We start from the raw sequence: 24,549 nt of genomic DNA on the forward strand, positions 1-24,549 counted from the left end.
CTTATCACAAATATACACTAAATAATGCAAAGCTAGAATACAATACGACTAGCAAAGCAAATGGCTTTAACTTAATCATAGGCGAGACCTATTCCATTTTCAATGCTTGTTAAGTAAGGATACAGCTGAATGGGCCCTGCCGGCTGAGAGCTCCGATTTCTGCTCCTGAATCCATCTGTTTGTTTCAGAAGGACTGAAGCATAAGTGAGGCAAAGGCGTTCATTAACTCTTGGTCAGGCATTCTCCAAAGTGAGAGTACAGGCCAGTCTACCAATAACTGCCAAGGTTTCAGATGGCTATATGTGACATTTTCATAATTTCATTGTAATTATGGGTCAGCCACCTCAGTTGTTTGCACCAGTTTTAAAATCTTACAGTATCTCAGTCTGATTCATTTCTGACATTTTTATGTTTCCCTGTCTTCATTGCTTGATTTTTTTGCTCGTAAGAAAGTGTCACTCTTACTCGTCAAAATGTCACTCATAATTGCATTCACATTTTGAAAATGTCACTCATAGCAATCTGAAACCTTGGCATCTATGGGTGCACTTACACTTGCACAACTTCAGACACTCATGGACAGACTAATGGCCACACAGAAATTATTATAAACACGTAAATGGAATCTACGTGTGGGGCACAAACATGCAGACACGCAGATTTTAAGCCACCTCGTAACACACGGGGAGAATAAAGGAGTGATGACCCACTGTGGGTGAGAGAAGCGCACGTTCCAAGGAGATATGCGTGTTTTTTAGACAGACGGTGACAGGTACAATGCAGGTTTAGAGATAAAGTGAGAGGCACTATACGTTGCCACACAGTGATTGCGATATGCATGTTCAGACATCCACGCGCGCGCGAACAGGGTGACACACTGACGGAAGAGAAGGAAGGTGTATGTGGCGGGAAGGACTCTTATTCTGACATTACTTTCTTCCTTTCAAATGAGGGTCTGGAAAAACTGAGCAGGCGAGCTTGCCTCCCAAATCACAGCATTCCCACTGACACAAAGCCAGGCAGAGGAGAGAGAGAGAGAGAGAAAGACCGAAGCAAGAATAGGGCGAAGAGACAGTGAAGAATGAAGAAACAGGGGCGCTGGAAGTGAGCGCGGAAAGAAGAGCAAAGAGAAATCAAAGAATATGGAGACAGAGAGACGGGGAGATATGGGAAAGAAAGACAGCAGCAAGATGGGCCGAGGAGAATGGAGACATAAGTGGGGATCGAGAGAAAAGTGAAGACTGGCAGCGGAACAGGAAAGAAAGAGGGGGAGGAGAGAGGGAATAGAACGGAGAGCAAAAGAAAGAGTGAGACGGAGGAGCAACACAGACCAAGGGACACATAGGCACGCAACAAAACAAATAAAGGAGAAAGAAAGTACAAGGGAAGACAATGAGCATTGGAAAGTACCGAGAGACTGCGAAAGAAATAGCGCAATATGCAATGGAGAGAAAAAAGAGGGAAGAGGATGGAGATGAAAGATGACAAAGAGTGCCATAGAAGTGTGGGGCAGAGAGGGTGAAAAGGACATCCAAAAGAAGGAGACTGACAGAAGGAGTTAGAAAGAAGAGGACTAGCGAAAAATGAAGAGAACGCGTGAGAAGAGAGAAAGAGATGAGGAAGGAGAGTGGAAAAATATAGCATGATGGGGGAGGGAAAGAAAGAGGTGAGAGTAACTGAAAGATGAGAAGAGGAGAGGGGCCGAAAGTGAGAGGAACAGAGAGAGAAAATGAGAATAGCAAGCGATGAAAGTAACAGAGAGAGAAAGAATAGGAGACAGGGAGGGGGTTAAGTGCGCAGACGCCTCTCCTGACCCACGCAGGGCAGGCAACTGCCAAGCACCCTGTTACGAGACTGCGCTCCCGGCTGTGAAGGCAGGCGAGGGGTGGGGGAAAGACGGGTGACATTTCATCAGGAGGGGGTGAGCAGTTAGCAGGGGGATTGTGAAAGCAGGCAACGAGCCCCTGTTTGTGATCACATTCCTGAGCAGTGTAGTTTGTACACAAATACACGAGTACAAGTATACTTGGGCACATTTAACACTACAAACACACGCGCAGAACATCTCACACGTCATCACTGCTCCTGCACACACAGGCTGGAGGACGCTGAACTCTACCAACACGTACAACAGGCACCGACAGATAGAATCAATCTCTCTTTGTCTTACACACACATGGACAACACATGAACAGTTAATCACCACTATGACACACACAGACTGAGGTACGGTCCTCACAAGCGCTCAGACACGCCGAACCCCAAAAGCTCTCTCACACACGTCACAGCAATAGAAGGCCAGTCACAGCATTACAAGGCCAGTTTTGAAAGTTGTAATGGAAGGCCAGATATTTTGTCAGAAGGCTAGATATTTTGTCGCCGAGCTCTGGACCTTCGCCGCTGACAGCAATTTATACCCAGCTAAGGATTTTACAGTAGTAAACGTCCCAGAGACTGTAAAGTTCAAGACAGACAGAATCCTATTGCAGCAACACACCCTTTAAACAGCAGGGATTAGAGAGGAGCACTTGAAAAGCCTTGCTGTTCAGGCAATGCCTTTACTTGCTGCAGAAAGCAGCTGTACTCTGCGTAATCGGGCACAATCGATATTTGATTAAGTAGCAGTATTTAAGTGCTACGGAGAAAAGAAGCTTAGGCGCGAATATTTAAAGGAGCGCGGGCATCCAGTATAAAATAAATAAACAGAGCACGGTGTCCCTAAAGTGGACACAGCGCTCCGATGTAAAGTAAAAATGAATAAATAACAAGCCGTAATGACACTAAATAAACAGCGTGCACCGCACTCCAGCCGGAATGACAAAAAAAACTCCTCACCCTCTAATTAAAGGAGATAGTAACATGCCGCAAGTAAAGCATCCAGTCCTGGTGGGCGGGGCTAAACGTGGACAGGGTGGTAACCTCAATTACAATGTGAAGCCAGCGTTTAGCATGGAGGATGACGCAAGCCAATAGAAACAGGGGGCGGAGCCTACACTAAACTTCGAAACCGTATTGATTACAAGAAGACCTCCTATGGCGAGAGCAGCGCATGCGTGCTGCTAATGCCAGGCGAGATCTAAAAATGTGCTGGACCCGTTGCTTCAGCTCGAGCAATTTCCTGTCATAAATACTAAAAAAGAATGCCCAGGGCACTGCAGGAGATATGTTTCCTTTAGTGACTAGTCAGAATACAGCAAGCATTTGTCACACATCTTTGCCAGGTTCTTGTGTGTTTTCATGGCGCGCTCTTTAATGCTTCTTCAACCTCCCTTAGGGGCTGCTCATGTGTTGTAGCAGCGGTAAAAACACTGAAACTTCGCAACCTTGAGAATGAAGTTCTTTCAATCTGTTTCATTTAACATCTAACACAGAAGGGGACATGTAGCACATTGTTTATTTATGTATTTGCTTAGGCAACATAATGCATGCCTTATTTACTTGCCACAGATGTTTTGCTGGCGAACATGTCTATTTCAGGCGAAACGGTCATTGGAGAGTCAGACAAAAAGAGAATCTCCAGGGACAAATACGTGCTACCTTCCACACTGCAAGTTTTGTAGCGTTTATTTTAGACGATATCACTGCGGGTGGCACAAGCTTCCCCTGATGACGTTTGCTCCTATGGATGTGTCTAGTTTGATCTTTAAGTCGGATGAAAAAACAGGAGGGGTGGGGCGCTCTCAAAGGGGCGTGGCCTGTGCAATTAAGGGTGTGATTTAAACAGGTAACCTACACATATGTGTTTAGCACAGTGTGCCGCCCGACTGGTGTTTTGATGCCTCTTTCTGTTAATGCATCCAGATCTATTATAAGAACTGACATCACTCCTAAAACAAACCAGGACTATTGGCTTTGTCAGTGGTTGCACTCTGCATAAAATAAAGGATTAACAACATTGACTTTGTTGTGAATAATGTTGAAAATGCTTCAATTCTGAAATTGTGAGTTGGTGAAATAGCCATAGCGCTCCTTGAGGGACGTTAAGCCAAACTCTTTGAGAAATATTTACATTTATTTATTGTTGGCCTGAAACAGGTCTAGAAGTTGCTAATGCTTGGCAGCTGTGGACCCTGAAGCGCCTTAATCATGTAGACCGGTCACATTTAGAGCCAGACCTTTGCTTTTCACCTCTCCTGCGTGCTGCAGATCCCAGCGCGTGTGCTTTCAGATCTCTATCACCTGATCATATCTTCCTAATAGCACCTGACTGTGGAGGCATGAAAAACAAAAGAGTCTCTTTGAAGCTTCATCAGAGGCCGGCTATATATTTTTTTTCTTTTTTTTTTAGCATATTTGCATGTTTTTTTCAGTGTTCTTCCTCCTGTGTATTCATTTGCTGCATGGCTAAACACGTAAAAGGTCCCAAAGGCAAAACCTATTGGCTATGCCAATGCTTGTTTAACTATGCAATGGGTAGGGGGGGGGAGGGGGGATTTGAAATGATCCCTCAGCAGGCTGTGAAGAGACCTGTCCTTTTTTTTGTATTAAAGACATTCATCATCAGTATGTCTGTCAGGGATATATATGCAATGTATAGAAAATGTGGCTGGTGGCTGTTATTTATGCAAGATGTGGCTGGCACAGCCTATTCGGTCATTTGAACAGCATGAACATTGGAAGTGACACTAGTCTTTCCTTCAAACAAACAAATGCTTCGCCATAAAGAAGCAACAGAGTTTTGCATTCTGAGACCAAAAATATATTACGTTCATCAAAATAATAACATAACCCTATGAACCGTGCTATGGACCCATGGGAAAATAGATTCTTACTGCTGTCTCGAAGATTCAATGTAGGCTTTTGCCTTGAGGCGGGCAATATTAAATTTCTCAGAAAGCTCTTCCACAGTTTCGATGTCCACTTGCTCCTCGTCATCTTTCGCAAATTCATTCTAATGCATAGACAGAAAATAAAAATAAATATATTAAAAAAGAGTGAGAAATTATCTTTAGCAAGCTGAGATAGTAGACAATATACAGTGATTAAAGGCTACATCATGAGACAAAATTGAGACGCAGATAAACTTTTGCAGGAATGGACTGCAGATGACCAGAGCCCAAATGTATAGGCATGGGTAAGAATGCATTTTTTGCAGAAATAAGATATGCAAGAGGAGGAAAATCATTTACTTTTTACACAGATTATTAAACCACAGACTAAATCCTTTAGATTATACCCTGCAGCAGACGGAACTCACCGGATTTCAGAATCTTCAAATCAGCTCCTTTTTCGGTTAACAGATACGATTCTTCATGGAGATACCCAAACGGTTTCAATGATCTGGAGGCAACTAATGCCAAAGAACTGGGGTACTGAAAGCATTCCTTTTCAGAGGGTTTACTAGCCAGAAGAAGGTGATGAATGGAGAACTAAAGCTCACTAAAACCAGTAAGGCAATAGGGCAATAGAGCGTTTTAGCAATTTTACAGAAGGAGGAAAGCCTGCTCTTTGTCTTGTTGAACTGGACGCTTTTTGATGGCAAAACAACACAACAGGATCTTTACAGTCGGCTTCGTGATGCCTTTGGTACCAGCTTAGAGAGTAGGTGTGACAACGCAACACACTTACAGCTGGTGGAGCTCAATGACTGGTGTGGGTGGACGCCATTGGGAGGAGCAATGGAAGAGTCTGAAACCCTCTCTCAGTGCTGACAGGAGCGGAAGGAGGCAGGGTTCGTGGAAGGAGTAATCTTTTACATCCATGCTTAGTTCTTGATATTATAATCCTGTTGGAGCAGAGCTCTACCTTGGTGTGGGACCGTATATACCACTCTGGCTTTGTGGTATGAGTCTCAAAGCTGCGTGGCGGACTTATGACCCCACCCTTGGTCTTCATGAGAGCCGCTAGTCTTTGGTGTCGGCGTGATGTCCTCCTTCTTATGGTCAGAGGAGCTTGAGGAAACAGTGTCCTTACTAGAGGGCTCACCTATTGTGCCCAAGGGGTCCTCTTCTCCAAATGTTTACGGGGTCTAGAAGAATGTCTGCTGGTTAATTCTGCAAAGTGCACAGTGCCTTTGGAACCTTAGGGTTTTCTTGGAGCATATGGCAAGGAAGAACTAGCAGCAGATTTCATTTTGGTAAGACAAAAACACAGGTTACAGACATCACGATCATCACACCACAGGTATTTAGAGCTGCACTAGGGAAAAAACTGACAGGGTGCCCATTCCATCACCCTCCTAGTGTCTGCATTATCTAAAACTGAAATCTGAAAGAGGTTGTGTGGTATCTTCAGAGGACCACTCTATTTAGGGCGTTGAGTGTCTGTGATTGTTCCACTGCAAGTGCCTGTTAAAGCACAACGAACAGACGTCAATTAACGGGTAAGCAGCAATGTCAAGATGTGAATGTTTGGGCCTGAAAAACGTGTTAAGAACACAACAAACTTGAAGTCCTCTTGGTGTACGCCTAAACCCAATGGTAGAAGGACAAAAAAAACTATCTGACAAGGAGTTGTTGCACATGTGCATTCCCCACTAAGAAATATTTAACAGCACACCTTGTGACTCGAAAGACCTCTTCAAAGAAAAAGAATTTACAAATATAGGAGCACATCACTAGATAGCAGTAATGTGCAGAACATTTGTATTTTCAGCCACACATGTTCTGAACATAGGAGCCTATTCATAAAGGTAAATCTAGACAGAAGTAAATCTACAACTGTTAATTTACTCTTACACTGTGCGTAAAAAATTTACTAACTTTGATTGTAGACTTACATGTTTCTACCCCCTGAAACAGTGGAGTTGAGCCAAATTTACGAATGTAAAGTTACAACAGACAAATAGGACCATGAGTAATTCCAGCATTACACATGGCCAATCATTGGTACTGAAGACCTTCAAAAAGAAAATAATAAAGGTTGGGTCAGTCGAACTCTATAGCAGATAATGTTGAAATACATTTTTGGAGACTTAAAAATGTATATAAATGAATGTAAAAACATTAATATATAGATAAAAAATAAAAATAAAAAATACTTAAAAAAAAAAAAAGTTACTCATCTTTGGTAATTCTCTTTCTAGTGGACACTACCTAACCGCAAATTCCTCATCTTTTAAATACCTCCTGATGCCAGACTGGACCTGGAGAGTTTCTCAACAATTCCCTTGCAAGCTAGTTAGGTGGCTTCATGGAGCCCCACATCTCGCCCATCCCACCCTGGAAGGGATGTCAGACCTCTTACACAGAAGCAACCTCTGTGTTATCTCTTCTCGCCATAAGACGCAGAGCCATTAGAAATTGGTGAGAAGGAGGGTGGGTTGGTGAGGAATCTGCAGTTAGATAAAGTATTTACAGGAAAGCGTGTTACAGAAGGTAAGTAACTTTTTCTTCTGCATACTTTTAACTGCAGATTCCTCACCTTATATAGATACCAAAAACAGTATCGCCCCAGGTGGTCCATCTGTGGAATGACTCAAGACCAGGTAATCCTGTAGAACAATGTATGAAGCTGGCTCTTTATATATCAAAATGTGATATATATATGTAAAGAGTACAGGAGGGTTGCCCTATGAGTAGACATGGGCTTGTTCTAGAAATTCCAAGGTGCTCCTCTAGGGGGTAGTGTCGTCGAGCAGCCTTACACTTATCTCAGAGGAGTGCCAGACATTTGAAAATATACACGCTAGTCAATAAATGAGACATACGACTCAATAAGGAGATCCACCCCAATTTATAAAATGAACACGTATCTTTATATATGTTTAGGCACCAGAAGCACAATGCTTGGGGAAGTAGAGATGCCTTTGGTCCTCTTCCAGGAGTGACGGGTGCAGGTGTCATTAGGCGTCAGCTGATTCTTACCAGGTGCAGTTGCAGTAGAGAGGGCCTGCGTCCAGGGTCTGCAAGCGATGTCAGAGTTCACTGGGGGCGAAACTACGGTGGACTTGGTCTCTGGAGGGCTGGGGACCACATGACATTCTTGACCCACTTCATCTCTGGCTTGGAGCTATGGATAAATTGGTGTCTTTAGGCGTCAGATTTCTGCAGTCACAAAGTCCTCACAGGAGTCTTGCAGGCTGCAGGAAAGCAGATCCGATACTTCCCAGGAGGTCTTGGTTCCTGGGTGTGAAGTGCTGCCAGGTCTCCCGGGCTTTGGGGACTCAGTAGCTGCAGAACAAGTCACCTTTCGGCGCAATTGTCGAAGTCAGCAGACATGCCGACAGGGTTGGTGCCAGCTCAGTTGCTGAGCCTTCAGTTCTTGCAGGATGTGGCTTTTCATGTCCCTCTTCATCTTTCAGGTCAGCAGGATCTCATTTTCTGGTACCAAGGGCTCCCATAAATACTGAATTTAGGGGCGTTAGGGGAGTTTAGGGGCTACTGACCCTTGGGGTCACTTCCTGTTGGAAGTGGGCATAACCCTGTCGCAGAGTTCCTAAGTATGCCAACACAAATACGGCCACTTCTGCAAAGTTGTACCCATATCAGGTTTGGCCACCTTAGGGCTGGTACTATCTGGCGGTGGGCACACCTAAGGGCTCTGGACAAAGGGGGTCGGCCACCTCTCCTCTGAAGGGTGCTAGATTTGCATTTCAGAGATAGGAGGTTCTTCGAAGGTTGTCGGCCTAGGATTGCTAATCAGTAGGCCATCATTAAGGAGGGGATGTGAACACCCTCTTCCTATGCAAGCTTTGTTTCTGAACTCCTAAGAGCAAACGCCCTCACCCCGGGAAGTCAGAAATCTGTTTCGGTGGTAGGCTGGCAGAGACCAGTTTGCCAACAAACTAGAGGCTGGTAGGTTTTCAGGAAACATCTCTAAGGTGCCCTCTGGGTGCATGTATTCCCAAATCCACAACTGGAATCAGGGTGGGTTTGTGAATATGAGATGTTTGATACCAAACATCCCTATTTTCAGTGAAGCCATCATGTATCTGGAGAACTCATTTTCCCAGTGTCCAGCACATGTTCTAAAATTTCTTCCCTCTTTACTTCCACTGGCAGTAATGGAACTGACCAGCACAGGGGTATATCTGCTCATGCAGGTATGCACTCACATGTAATGTTAAACACCTTGCCTTAGGGCTGTAAGGCCTGCTTGAGCGGTCACTTACAAATACTACATGCAGTGTTAGGGGACATAGCACACTGTGATGTTTGTCAGGTCATGTTATCACTTTTGCCAAAACCAAAACATGCAGCCTGCGATGGCAGCCCTGCATGAGTTTGGTGAGGGGTCACTTAGGGTTATACAATTTGTGCTGCAGTCCTTGGGGAACCCTCTTTAGTACCTCAGGCCGTAGGTACCAGAGGTACCATTTACTGATGAATTATAGAGGGTGTTAAAGGTATTGCCAATTGGGTGAACAATTGTATAGTTTTGATAAAGTGAGCTGGCACTGGGAACCTAGTTAGCAGGAACCCACTGCACTGCCAGTCAAAATCACATCATGTACCAGGCAAAAAGTGGGAGTGACCATGTCAAAAAGGGGGGACTTTCCAACAACAGACCTGGCAAAATGCTCCTCCGGCTGGACCTGGTTATACAGGAAGAAGTGCATTGTAAACGTGTGTTTTTACGCCCAAGTAGCAGTCAGGCAAATGTTCATGATTGGCGCAGCACATGCCAGCACAGTGGTAATAGCCTTTGCTCTGGTGGAATGAGGGTGTGAGACTTCCGGTGGCTGTTTCTTTGACAGCCTATTACAGATTTTGCTGAACAAGACTATCCAAGTGGAGATGGTCTTCTACTGTAGGAATTTTCCTGGAGTGTTCATTCACCCCATGTTCCCTGGTGCGGTCAATATAGAATCAGAGGACTCTTTTGGGGTCTAGATGAAGAAGTTATTCCTCCTCCTTGCAAGGGTGAGGAGGGGCAAAGAAAGCAAGTAATGTGCGGGAGTGACCTATACAGAGGGAATGACAACCTGCAGGAGGAAGGTAGCATTTGTCCAAAGAACCAGTTTAACTGGAAAAAAGTTGTTATACATATTTTGGAATGACACAGCTTGCAATTTGTTCATGCAACAAGCTGAGGTAATCGAAAAGGGGAATGTTGTTTTCAATGTCAGAAGACATGGGGAACAACTATGCATTAGCTCAAATTGGCGCACAAGAAAAAACTGAGAATCAAATTAAGGTCCCACTGCGGCATAGAAAGGTGTTGGCAGGAACATATGGATCAGTACTTAAAACTCATCACAAGTGATAAAAAGAGATGGATGATGAGGTCGACATAAAAAGGCCGAAAGGGCAGACAAGTAATCTTTTTTTTTTAATACATTTTTTATTTGTTATTCATTCAAGATTGAAGTAGAAAGCGAAGAAGAGTAAGAAAGAAGAAGAGAAGGAGGAGAAGAATAAAGGAACAGGCGACAAACCGCCACATATCCCCACACAGGGGGTGCTGATAATATTGCTATAGAACCCCAAGTCATATATGGTACACTGTGCTGGTCGCCGCCCATGTCTATGTTCGTGTTCGCCAACTAGCACTGATTTGGAGGGTGCGGCAAGTCCGTAGCAAATGCCCAAAGGGTTACAAGAGAAGGCGTCCCCAACCAGAAGCACATTTATTCAGGAATGCCACTCAGGTCACTTCCACATGCAAGGTATGTCGCAACAAAGAGTAAACTGCAACCCCACCCCAACACCCCTCAAGCCCCCCAGCCTTCCCCCGGTGGTGGCGACCAACATCCATGCAGCACAACGTCATATATGTAAATGGTTAAATTTGAAAGAGGTGTAATGCACGAAGTGCTGGGGGGCAGACCGCAGAAGGTAGACCTCGGGATAGGAATCTCACCAAGGAACCACAGGTAAACATGAAGTTTTTAAAATTCCCCAAAAATATATCAGACATTCTCTCCATACTCAAGAGTCACCACAGCCGCGCGTGCCATAACGAGATGGCCGGTGCAGATGGGTTTTTCCAGGCAGCTGCTAATGTCAACTTGGCCGCCCCCAAACACAGTCATACCATGCGCTTATTAGCTCTAGTCTGATGTTCCAACAATGGGTCCCTAAGTCCCAGTAGCACATATTCTATTGAATTCGGAACCAGATAGCCCAGTACATCTTTAATATGGGACAGGATCTCGGACCAAAAGGGTCGGATGGTGGGACAATCCCACCAAATGTGGCGGAAATCCCCCAGCATACCGCAGCCCCGAAGGTGCCCTAGCAAGGTCTCCCTGGGCTAAAGAAAGACAAAATGTGTGTTAGCTAATTGTGCCTGTAAACATGATGAGGAGGAACATCATACAACAAACTTTTCCTAGTGTACTGCATAAACCGCTTAGGTGGAGGGACGACTGAAAGCTATCAATTGTTGCCATACAATCACCAAGCATGGAGGAGTAAGTTGTACAGATTCAGATACAGGACCAAAGAGGCAGCCATATTTGAGTTGCAGAAATCACACTCACCTTGCCTATTCCAGGACTACTAGGATGACTTGGGCCTTGTCTTTTCTAATCTTTAGAACTGAGCAGGAGAAGCAGTGGTAGGAAGGTGCACAGGAGTCCCAAACTCCAGTCTATGCGAAAGGTGTCTGAGTGAGAACTGCCATGGGAACTCCCAATGCACAGAAGTTTTGACATTGTGCGTTCACTGAAGTGGCAAAAAGATTTAGCCACAGTTCTCTCCATTGCTGGAAGATGCCCTGTACCACTACCGAGTGTAGGCGCATTTTGTGGTCTGCAAGACAACAACTGAGGAATTGATCCGCCCTAGCATTTAAAGGTGTTATACAATCAAGGAGGTGTGGTAATGATTGAAACACTTTTCAAAGACACAAAGCATTCTGGCACAGGCCCCACAACCTACTCCACCCTGTTGGCTGCAGTAGCACATGGCGGTAGTGTTCTCTGTGAGAACCTGCACCCATTCTTCCTTGATTGATGGGAGGAACGCTTTCAGTGCCAATCATATCAGCCACAACCGCAGCTAGCTGAAGTGGAGAAGGGCTTCAATTGGAGACCAGAGTCCTTTGTTCTGTAACTCTCCCAGGTTAACTCACCAACCCACAAACAATGAATTTGGCAGAAACATTAGCTCTGGGTGGGGTAGGGAGAAAGGCCTGCCACCAGTCACCACTGCAAATCGTTTGCACTCTCTTCAGACACCTGGATAGAATCCAAAACGTTCAGTTGGTAGGGAGCCCACTGAGACTTCAGATCCCACTGCAGAGCCTGCATGCATCTATTGGCATGGTTAGCAAGCAGGATGCTGGAGGCCAATAAGTCTCAGAGTCGCTCACTCTGAGACCCAGGTCAAAGGCTAAATCATCGGGATAAAAGCACTAATGGAATAGACTAAACTAATTATGTAGCAACCCTTACCAACAGTCTCAAGCCACAATATTTTACACCAACTGATACTGTAAATCCACGGCAAAACATAGCTTTTAACTCATTTTTTTAATGACTTTTTCTGTTCTTCGCTCTAGTAGTATTACCTAACTGAACTTGCCAATTGTCATTTAACTTAAGGTACTTGGCATGCATCCTTTCAATTTTAGTAACATTTGCACTAGTGTTTAAACAAAAAAAATAGCTAGTGAATTGCTGTATAGCATTTTAGGACCCTAGTGTAATTTTCCTGATTCATGCCCTTATATAGGTATAAATCATCATATCCTTATACAGGCATAGAAATCATAACTATATTTAGACATAGCTCATGCAGTCCAAATACGGCATGGCTACTTCCACTAGTTCCGAAAATCCACAACGATTTCTTGCAAAACTCGGCTTCAGCAGCTAGGGACTTCCCCCTTGCTTGAATATTGATTTGTCCAAGAACTCATGGAGTTTTCAAAGAACTGAGACTCTTTGATGACGTTATTATGTCCACCTTTACGTCAAAAATTTGCCCACACTTGCCATAGCAAACACACGGTGGTTTGGAGCAGTTCGACTATCTACTTGCCCGACGCATCCTGCTACAGCAAGTGCCTAAGGAAGCCGACCCTCCAGCAGACCCACTGAGAGAGATGTTGTCTTTTCTCTTGCCGAGAAATCCAGCTCCAGTGTTTCCAAGCTACCCTTGCGGGTTGTTGGGAAATCGAGTCCTGATACTGGCCTCCTTCATTCTACACCAAGGTACGGAGCGGAGAAGATCCTAAGAGAAATCTTGGATAGATTCTTGGCAAAGAATACTAAATTTATGCTACGCCTCACTTACTTCTTCCCTCGTACTAGACTTAGGTTAGGTACATCGGGGTAGGCGTATTTTAGAAGCTCCAGTTGAGTACTTTTTAGCCTTTGTTATTTATGTATGTATTTATCTATGGTCTAGGAACCATTCAATGCTTTTACAGTATTATTTTATACTACTCTTCTTACTGTACGCATCATACTTTGCAACCAGTATCACGATTGTAGCAGTTCATTTCTTCTGCTTGAGACAGTAGACTGTTCAATAAATACTTTAATTGAAAACGCCTGTATCTATTTCTCTGCACCTCTGGTGAAACGAAGCATGCACAAACGACTGAGTAAAATATTTATCTATTGTTTCCACGACTCTGAAGATCAGCTTATCTTGAGGAAACAAAGTTGTCATGTTTATGCGGTTGTCAGAAACGAAATCCCTTCTGGTGAACTCGAGAAAGTTTCTAGTGACCTCTGAGCTAGCTGGCACTCACAATTAAGTTTAATATATTCGATAGAGACCTAGTAGACATAAGTCCTACGTCACATCAATAGGATATATTATTCCAATGTGCAGAGCCTATTAGGAATATAGGAACTACACTACATGGCGCCCAATGTTTGGTAAGGGACTAATTTAACGCTAGATACTAGAGTAACTCAGTCGTGCTTTTCACAGAGACCCCTTTTTTCCCGTAAATACTCCAATAGATGTCTGGAGTGGGTAAAAGAATAAAAAATCCGCCATTACTGAGTAGAACAAAAAATCCTATGTATTAGTTTTTGGTTTTGTTCAACTCACAATTAAGTTTAATATATTCGATAGAGGGTTCACAGTCAAAATATCGAGTTTGAAACATCGACCTACAAAAATATCGTGTTGGAAATATCGAAGGTACATAATATCGAGGTCAAGAATATCGGTGGACAGAATATCGACCCTAAGGTAAGTAATATAGTTTTTTTTATATCGATGTAAGTAATATCGCAGATACTAATATCGATATTTGTATTATTATGTTTTTTATTATGTATGGGTAATATTTTTTCTGTTAAGTATTTTACTTGTTTTAAATTATGTGTATTATTTGTATATATTAATAATGTTATTTTGAAGTAAATTTTATGTTTTAGTACCGGAGCGGGTTGTGGGTTTATAGGGGAATAGGGTGGGAAGTAATTTAAATATACTAAATTAATTACACATTTTTACGAATTATAAATTAATTTTAATTAATGTTTGTGTTTATTTCTGTAGCGGGTTTATAGGGGAATTTGGTGGGAAGTAATTTAATTATAATTAATTAATGATTTATTTTTATTTATTGGAATGGGTAAATATTTTATTTTTAATTAATTATTAATTGGTAATTAATTATTTTATTTGATAATTAATTTTTGTAATACGTGATTAATGTTTTTACTTGGCAAATAATCATTTTAATTGGTAATGAATTTTTTATTTGGTAATGAATTTTGGTAATTGGTAATTAATGTTTTTAATTGGTAATTATGTTTTTTATTAATTGGAAAATATTTTTAATAAATTGGTGATCAATGTTTCGTAAAAAGTATTATTTGGTATGAAAAATAATGTTATTCTTGAATATTTTTTTATTGTGAATTAATTTTAAATAATTAAAAAAATGTAAAGAAAAATATTTTATTGTTTAATATTTATTATTTGGCGACTAATATTTATTAATTCATATTTATTGGTATTTATTGTTATTTATTGATAATTTATTGTTAATTAATTATTCAATTGTAATTATGTTTTTATTAATTATTAATGGGTATTTGTAAAAGATGTAGTCATCAAAAAATTTAATTACTTACTATTTTAAATACAAATTTTGTTTATAATTATGTTATATTTAAATTCTACGCTATCCAATGTTTTCCCTACTGTTTCACTCTCTGGAGTTGGAATAGTAATTTTTACCCCTACGTTATCCAACGCTTTCCCTACTGTTGCAGTCTATGGAGTTGGAATATTAATTTTTACCCCTATGCTATCCAATGCTTTCCCTACTGTTGCACCCTCTGGAGTCGGAATAGTAATTTTTACCCCTACGCTATCCAACGCTGTCCCTACTGTAGCGCCCTCTGGAGTTGAAATAGTAATTTTTACCCCTACGCTATCCAACGCTTTCCCTACTGTTGCCCCCTCTAGAGTTGGATTAGCAATTTTTACCCGTACGCTATCCAACGTTTTCCCTACTTTTGCCCCCTCTGGAGTTGGAATAGTAATTTTTACCCCTATGGTATCCAACGCTTTCCCTACTGTAGTGCCCTCTGGAGTTGGAATATTAATTTTTACCCCTACGCTATCCAATGCTTTCCCTACTGTAGCACCCTTTGGAGTTGGAATAGTAATTTTTACCCCTACGCTATACAATGCTTTCCCTACTGTAGTGCCCTCTGGAGTTGGAATATTCATTTTTACCCCTACGCTATCCAACGATTTCCCTACTGTAGCACCCTCTGCAGTTGGAATAGTAATTTGTTAACCCTACGCTATCCAACGCTTTCCCTACTGTTGCCCCCTCTGGAGTTGGAATAGTAATTTTTATCACTACGCTTTCCCCACTGTTGCATTTTCTGAAGTTGGAATAGTAATTTTAAGTGTTACGCTATCTAATGTTATCATTACTGTAGTTTTTTTGGGACTTTGAATAGTAGTTTCATTCATTTATCTATTTAAAATTTTTATTATTATTTTTGATAATGTAGTATATTATTAATTTAAAAAATATTGAAAGTATATTGAATTTTTTAAATTTATTAAATGTATTAAATATAATTATTTATGCTATTTTTTGATGTGTGTAGATGTATTTGTAATTTATAATACTTAAGTTATTAAAATATTAAACTTGCCTAATAATAAAACTTATTATTAGGTAAGTATATATTATATTTTTTATGTATATGTTTAATGTTATATTATTGTATATGTATTATTTATGAATTGTAAACATTAAATATTTTTAACTGTTTATTTGGTTTACAATTATTATTTACATTATTTTACACTTTTTTTCATTTAAATAAACCCGATATTTTTAATTACGATATTTTTAACTTCGATATTTTTTTTTATAGATATTTTTGTACTTACCATGTTGTAGATAGGCTGTCGATATTCTTGCTTCCGATATTCCAACGTTGATTTTTGTGTAGGTCGATATTTTTTCCGTCTATATTTCGTCAGTGATCCTCGATAGAGACCTAGTAGACAAACGTCCTACGTCACATCTATAGGATATATAATTCCAATGTGCAGAACCTATTGGGAATATAGGAACTATACTACAGACTGTACTCCCACTTAAATGAGTCCACACTGGGCATTGTGTAGCTGGTGAGAAAGCAGTAGAACAAAATTGGAAACAATTTTATCGATGGCAATAATACTTTAATGGAGGGGGGCAGGAGATGGTCATGAGAAATGTACACGATAAAGCACCTATCACTAAAGTTACAGCTAGTAAATAAGGACTTGTGCAAGAGGATATTTCTTTTAAGATTCTTTTTTTAAAAGAAAACTCCCAAAGAATCCGCCAATCACATGATGTGACGAGGCCCAGAAGAGAATTAAAGCAGGGCTAATCAGGCTAAAGTCATCTGCAGAACTAGAAGTCGAAGCTCTTTTCAGCTCTCAACACAAGTCACTCCTCTAAGAATAGAAGTGGCATCTCCGTTGTCTGTGCCCCAATATTAACCTGCAGTTCCTTGTTTTCCAATCCATAACACTACCTAAAGTGCTGCACAATCTATCTACCAGTGCTTGCTTGAAAACTGACTGCCCTTTCTAGGTCTACATTAGAGTTATACAGGGTCACAATTTTCATCTAGCAAACATAAGGGCTCAAATAATGTGTACATTAAAAATATAGAATTAAGCGCCCACTAGAGAAAAACTTAAGATTAAGATACATTCCCAAGGCCTTAATTAATCACATCAAGTAGAATATTGATGAAATCCTACCAATTACATCAACAGACTGCAGAAAACGCACATAACTGGTAAAGTGCACTGATATTAAGGCAGGTACTGTACATATCTAGTGACACAATCCAGTTCTTCACATACATGGCAAGAGGAACCTGTGCCTAGATCATTTCCCTGAAAAATGTAGGAACTGAAGGTCCAAAATATTGTGAATACATTTGGCCACCATGAGGTGCATGGAGTAAAAGTTCTTAGAGCATTTTATGTCACCACAGTGAAATTGTCGGGTAAGAGCTCTGGAAAATTAAGTGCTCCTCTTTCTATTGAAGCCTTACGGATCTTCTTTGAAACACGGGGTCTACCCTCTTCCTCTCCAAAGTCCACCAATCAATTCTGCATAAAGCACATTTTAGTGACAGGAATTCTGATCAGGAGGGGCTCAATTAGTTGAAGAAATCTAAAGTACATAAATTCTAGGAAAGTTAATATGCTTCAACCACAAGATGCAAAGGGAATGCTAATGATTTAGATCAGAACAATCTATGTAAGGCCGCCCAGTTGGCCTCTCTCCAGTTTTCTAGTCATTGGTCACATTCAGCCCCAAGAACCAAATCGAATGATCATTCCACCTAAATGGGAACACAAACTGTAGTGAGATGGTTTAAAAGGGGAGTGGGGGCAATTGGGATGGACAAGTTAATGATGGTCGTTTTATTTTTCATTAACCTTGAAACTAGAGAACAACTCAGAATGGTCCAGCTCATTCAGTATCATTGGCAGAGAGTTCTACAGGACTGGCAAGGAAAGGAAGACACCATCTGCCAAGAGGCAACTTTTGTGGTCTTCTCTTCCAAAGAACTTCCCTGGCTGTCATCCCAGTCTCCAGACTGGACCACAAAGGGCTCCACTTCATGAGTAAATGGGAGGATCCCCTGCCAGGTGCATCTACCCAGGTAATTACTGGGATATCTCAGACTGTTTACGATAGCAGCCTCTAGGGTATCCAGCTAAGATTCAGTATTTTATACATGCCCTAAAATTAATTTCTCAAGGACAGTTTCTAGAAACCTCTAGCTGACCAGGTCAAAGCTTCCTTATTTCTCCGCGGTCTCTCCTTGGTAAAACCACTTGATGTTGATCTTACAGATGTGGCGTCAGATCTTCGTGCCCATTAGCCAAAATATTTATGCCAGTACTTAAAAGGGCTATGGGATTATAGGAGGGCTCATTTGCATGGTCATTCCTGGATTGTGAATTAATAGGATGTCTGTATCGCACACGGTAGGGTTGAAGCCTGAGAAATGTGTGAAAATGTTGAAGAGGGTAGTCACTGGTTTACTCAACTGAGGAAAACACTTTTTTTAGAAGATGACCAGAAAGTCACCGGGGCCCATAGTTTTTATAGTTTCATTGTTTTTAGGACCTCTTTGTTTTCAGAGTCCACTATAGGCCTCTCAAGAGTTTCTCTCACTTCAGCCAAGAGCAGTGACCACCTACACCACTGAGAATACTCCTTTATTTCCTCTTCTCTCTATGATCCCTTCAAGTAGAAGCTATAAAAGAGGTCCTTGAAGGACTCCTGCGTTTTACTTTCTCTATCCGCACACAACTGGTCCAGCTCTTTAACTCTGCTAGTGAGGAAAAACGCTTCAAAGAGTGAGAACAGCAGAGTTCCTATCTTGTCTACACTTTGATACCAACTTCAACAATGTGGTCTCTGCTCGAATTACCTTGTGAGCCCAGAGTTTTTTTTAAATAGCAGCAACAAAGGAGAAATGTATCTAACGGACTCGCACAGTGTGTCAGCAAGTACAGCTCTTGACACATGCCAAGCCCACTGACACTCCAATACCAAAAAGATGTCCTTCAGCAGTTTTCCTATGAGGCAGGAAATTGTCTTTCTGACTGGTCATCCTCATCCTGACCCTTAAAAGGATTCTGAAAAGGTACCCTTCCCTGTAATCGTCTCTTCCCTTATTTTGTAGAGCTGTACTTTGCTGATAGTGTCTCATTAGAAAAAGTAGCGTGACACTTTAAAAAATGTATTGATGGAGCAAGTACCAAAGCAGCACTGCTTCGGTGAATGTAAGAAAAGCTGTTTCAAAGACCCTAGCTATGGATGTGCCTGTCATATAAAACTTTTTCTCTTTCTCCCTAGATACTCTAAAAGCTGCAGACTGGTAAGCCTCTAAAGAGCCTCTTGTTTGAGCCCTGAAAGTGGGACACAACACTGCTTACAACACACGTAGAACCAAACAGGGTGGAGAAGGTAGCTTTCTTAACCCTCTCTGCCAAACCCTTGGTCATGACAGATGTTTTATAGCTTTTTAACCAATGAAATGTTCATGCATAGCTTTACTTAGCTGGCCCCTACCCATTGCAAGACATTCCAAATGTCTTATACCAAGGACAGTACCCTGCCTCCTCAAGGTGTTCTTATGTATCAGAGATCCTTGGGGATTTCTTACTTCATTATGCTGGGCTAGTTTTTAAACAACTCCAACAGCCATGTTCACAATTTATGTAGTAAATTCACCTCTATATTGGTCTCTTATCTTTTATCAGCAGTAGCTTTTGATTAAAGAAACAACGGTGCGTTTAAGTTGTTAAATGTTTCCAATGCATTTAAGAAGATTGAAACAAAAAAAAACAACAAAAAAATTCAAGGTAAAAAATTAAAACTGTGAATACTAACCACATCCACTTTCACATCTTCATCACTTGAGGCATCCTCCATTAGATCATCAGCAGAATCGTCACTTTTATCATCTTCCTCTTCATATTCCTCCTTGTCAATATTTATAAGGACTAACGTTTTCTTCAATTGACTGGGCTCTGCTTTGACATCTGGGACAAGTGGGTGGGAAGAACTTTCACCAAGTTCTTCATGACTGATGCTCATTACTTTCTTTTCATTCCTTATGTGCTCCGACACCAAACACGGACTACTTGTTAAATTTCTGCTCAAAGTAAAACCCTTTTCAGAACCTCCGTTTTCTTCCAGGCTGTTGTTTAAACTATGATGTGACTCAACACTAGTTTTTGTTTCTGGTACGTAAGAAGTACTTGTAGCAAGATTATCTGTGACATGATCCTCAATGATCTCGGACTCAACTTTTATTGAACTAGATTCTGGTTTATTTTCCATCTGCTCTTGGCAACATTTCTGTGTAGTGTTAACATGATTCTCATGGTCCGCTAGTTCTGAAAAACATTCTTCTGCATGGTCCTGTTGTTTAGAAGTATTTCCTTTCCCATCATTGCACACTGGCTCATTTGGTTTGTCTACCTGATTATTAGCTTCACTGTTGGTCTTGCATAAAGACACTGCAGAGGCTCCGTTCTCTTTACCATTGTTGGACTCCTTTCTGTTTTGCTTTCCAGTGCTCACTACCTTCACAGGATCTCCTGCATCTGCACATTTCCTGGACACAACAGTACTGCAGTCTGCACTTGAACTACTGTGTTCTACAGCACACTCAGAATCAGAAAAACCTGAAAGCTCCACCTGTTCTTTATTGTAAGAGTCTAGACAAACCTTTTGCTCTTCAAATTCATTTATTTCTTTTGGGGTTGGACTCTCTTGTTCTCTGTTGTCTGTCTCAACAATGTCTTTTGAAAGTCGGGACTTTTGATCGGTTGTATTTTCCAGTGTCCCAGACTGAGATGTGTGGCTTATTTTCTGAACCGATACAGCAGAAAGGTCCTCTTGCAAATTCTCTGCAAAATTTGTAACTTCAGATGCTACATGCTTCTCACCAGATTCACGTGAAGTCTCAAGAAGTTTTTTTTCCCGCATTGTGGCTGCTTCCTCTTCTGAAGAAGAGGTCTTCAAATCTGGTTGCCCATTAAGATCTTGCTGTTCCTTTTGACTGGCAGTCTTAGTATCTTTCAGTAACTGCAAAGATGCAGCATGGTTCAGAATTGAACTTGGAACAGGTTTTTGACCAGGCAGCTGCAGCAAGGCAAAACTTCCAGATTGAAGGGGTACAAGACTAGCTGAGCCCATAGGTTGACCAGCTGTACTATAGGTTATGATTTTAGAATTTGTATTTGACTGTCCTGGAGCTAGATTACTTGACGTAGGTGGGGAGATCCTCAAAGTAAGTGTGCCAGCCTGGGACACAAAACTAGGTACTGAGGAGAGAGAGGCTGCTGAGTGAGAAATTGCCTTATTTGTCGATGAAGACACCACATTTGCCACTTTAGTACTGACAACAGGAGAAGACAATACAAAGGATGATGTGGATGTTGGGAGTTGTTTACTAGCTTCGGAAATCTTGCTGGGTAACGGTAACTGGATCCCCATGACAGAACCTGAAGAGAGGAGAAATGCAATAATATTAAAACAATTTCTAAATGGCATTAATTACTGTAATCCTATTTTCAAATCAGGAGTTCTATTTCATCAATCAAGCACAATGAGTCATAAGGACAATGTTACTTACTCTATAAAGATAGGCTTATAGCCTGAAGTGCACATTCTGCATACTCTTGCAAACTTATGTTGGGCTTGGGCATTGAAAGAAATGTTTTAGGTCTCGGCGTGCTAAAGACTGCGCACATGCGCAGAAGACTGCGCACATGCGCAGTCTCGCTGGCGAGACTTAATGGGGTAGAGTGAACATCACTAGCGAGGTTAAGCCCGGCCCCTCTTCTCCATTGGCTGGCCTCCTAAACGGTGGCCAGCCATTGGAGAAGAGGTCCTAGTGACGTTCTTCTTTTGATCTAAGCCCCGTCCTTTTCAGATTGGGGGGCATATTTTTTTACTTTCTTTCTAGGCTGTAAACAAGAGTCAAAAACACAACCCCAGTCTGAAAAGGACGGGGCTTACAGTGTGAGCACTTTGTGGGAGGACAACATCTGCACACCCTCGCCCAGCCCTGCACAGAGGGGCCCGCCCGGAACTCTGCAGAACGAGGCTCGGTGGTTTGTGGGCCGCTTTAAATCCAAGATACAGTTTCTATTTCAGCCAAGTTACCCGATCTGAGCGTGCCCCGATTAACATTGTAATGCACCACCCCCGTCTTGCCCTTTAGTTATACGCATTGACGTCGGTGATGCTGAACTTGCCAATATACAACTAATTTGAATTTATATCTTTACAATATATGAAAGAGACACGTTAGTGATAGATTCCTTACCTAAGAATATCCCCAGGCGTCAGACTGGATCCGGAAATTTTTGCGTAGCAATACCCCTGCGCGTCGGTAGGCGTCGTCCGCGGCTCCGCGTCCGTCATCGTTAGCGCCGGAATTACGTCGGCGGAGTACTTAGACGCCGCCCATGCGCGCTGACGTCAGTTCTTTTTTCCTGCGCCAGCTAGCGCAGATCCGGAAAAGCTCTACCCCTAGTCATTTTTTGATCTTTTTGATCATTTCTCTACTCGAGTCTTCGACTCCAACGGTGCCGGTAGGGATGCCCGGGTTCAAGCCCTGTTCGAAGTGCGACCGACTGATGTCGGTCACGGACCCCCATCGCCTGAAGTGCTTAGGCCTCGACCACGACGACCGCACCTGCTCCGACTGCCTGGCCATGACGTCGAAGGCTAGGGGGGAGCGGTCCCGCAAGCGGCTCGAGCTCCGGCAGTCGGCCCCGCGTCATTCCAGGTCCCGGTCCCACGGGAGGTCGAGGGACCGGTCACGGGGTCCGAGTCCCCGCAGCTCCGGGAGTGCACATCGGTCGTCGGGATCCAGGTCCTCAGGTAAGAGGCATGAGAGGTCGGAGCGGCCCGACCCACCCCGACGCTCGCACGATGCGGCCGGGGGTTCAGGCGACACCGCCCACGCGGCTCCAAGAGAGTTGCAAGCGTCGCCGCCTGCCCCACACCTTCGGGTCCCTGGGTACGGCGCGATGCTGGAGGAGGTCGAGCGGTACCTCATGACCATGAGGTCCCTCCCTCCTCAGCCGGGTCCCGCGGCGCCTTCGGGCCCAGCGGTCCCGGCTGGAAGCCCTAGCGGGTCGGGCGCTTCGGCCCCGACGTCGCCAGGTGCTTCGGCCCCGGCGCCGCAGGACCTCACCGGATCCGGGGCGTCGCCGGTCGAACTCACCGGACCCGAGGGTGTCGCCCCCGGCGCCCATTGTGGACGCCGTCCCCAATCTTCCCTTCGGTCCGACTCTGGCGCCAGAACGGCGCCGTTGGGCGCCGCTTCAGACGGCCTTTGGAGATTTTTATTTCCATGAGGAGGTCCAGTCTGTTGACCCTGGGTTACAGGAGACTGGTGACGGAGGTGATCGGGAGGGGTCTGAGGACCCTCTGGCACAGGAGTGCCAGTCTCAAGAGGACTGGACATATGAGCTTGGGGAGGCCAGTGGTATTGACACCTCGCCAGACACTGGATTTGTCTCCCCTCCCACCATGGCTACGGAGGAGGGGGCTGCTTATAGCGTAGTGTTGACGAGGGCGGCCAAGGCCTTGGGCATTGAGCTCCCCGTTGCGGCCGTGAGGACTAACCTCCTCACTGAGGTTCTTAAACCGCAGGCAAGCTCCAGTGAGCCTCTGCTGCCGTTTAATGAAGCCTTATGTGACGTTCTTGTGGGCACTTGGTCCAAGCCCGCCACAGGTCCGCCTGTGGGTAGGAACGTGGCCAGACGCTACCGCCCGGCTCCGGGCGACCCTTGCTTTTTGTCCACCCATCCCACCCCCGAGAGCCTGGTTATCCAGGCCGGCGTTACCTGCGGTTCATGGTAGGCCACAAGCATTTTCAGTTTACCGTGCTCCCCTTCGGCCTTACCAGCGCCCCACGGGTGTTCACGAAGGTGATGGCGGTGGTCGCAGCTCATCTGCGCAGGTTAGGGGTGTCAGTCTTCCCCTACCTCGACGACTGGTTGTTGAAGGCGGGCTCCAGACTACGGCCGACCTCCTGCACTTGCTGGGGTTCTCCATCAATGTGCCGAAGTCGCACCTGTGTCCCTCTCAGAAGCTCCTCTTCATCGGAGCGGTTCTGGACTCGGCGCAGTTTCGGGTTTACCCTCCCGAACAGCGGGTTCGGGATATTCAGGCTCTGATTCCAATCTTCCAGCCTTTATCCCGAGTCTCGGTCAGGTTGACGCTGCGGCTTCTGGGACTGATGGCCTCCTGCATCCTTCTTCTGCGTCACGCCTGGTGGCGGATGCGGGCTCTGCAGTGGGACCTGAAGTTTCAGTGGGCCCAGCATCAGGGCAACTTGTCCGACCATGTCTTGATCTCGGAGGGCACTGCAAGACAGTTGCAGTGGTGGCTCACGGACCGCGATTGGGTCAGTGGCAGATCCCTCTCCCTACCCCACCCGGAGCACGTAGTTGTGACGGACGCGTCCCTCCAGGGCTGGGGTGGCCACATGGGAGAGGCGGAGATCAGAGGACTCTGGTCTCCGGCGGAGGCCCGGCTCCACATCAACCTGTTGGAGTTATGGGCGATTCGTCTAGCACTGAAGGCATTCCTCCCCTCTGTCCGGGGGAGTGTAGTGCAGGTGTTCACGGACAACACCACCGCCATGTGGTACTGCAACAAACAGGG

General features: G+C 43.6%; 1 protein-coding gene across 2 annotated transcripts in view; it reads right to left on the reverse strand.

Moving 5' to 3' along the window:
• MGA (MAX dimerization protein MGA) overlaps nt 1-24,549 on the reverse strand; it is a 949,809-nt gene that overhangs the window by 144,055 nt on the left and 781,205 nt on the right. For both annotated transcript variants that reach the window (XM_078659651.1, XM_078659650.1), the window contains exons 17-18: nt 19,747-21,368; nt 4,773-4,891 (exon numbers count right to left, since the gene is read on the reverse strand). In XM_078659651.1, the coding sequence (XP_078515777.1) occupies nt 4,773-4,891; nt 19,747-21,368 (1,741 nt within the window). The remainder of the gene's footprint in view (nt 1-4,772; nt 4,892-19,746; nt 21,369-24,549) is intronic.

The sequence above is a fragment of the Lissotriton helveticus genome, chromosome 9, assembly GCF_964261635.1.
Source record: "Lissotriton helveticus chromosome 9, aLisHel1.1, whole genome shotgun sequence".
Lineage (NCBI taxonomy): Eukaryota > Metazoa > Chordata > Amphibia > Caudata > Salamandridae > Lissotriton > Lissotriton helveticus.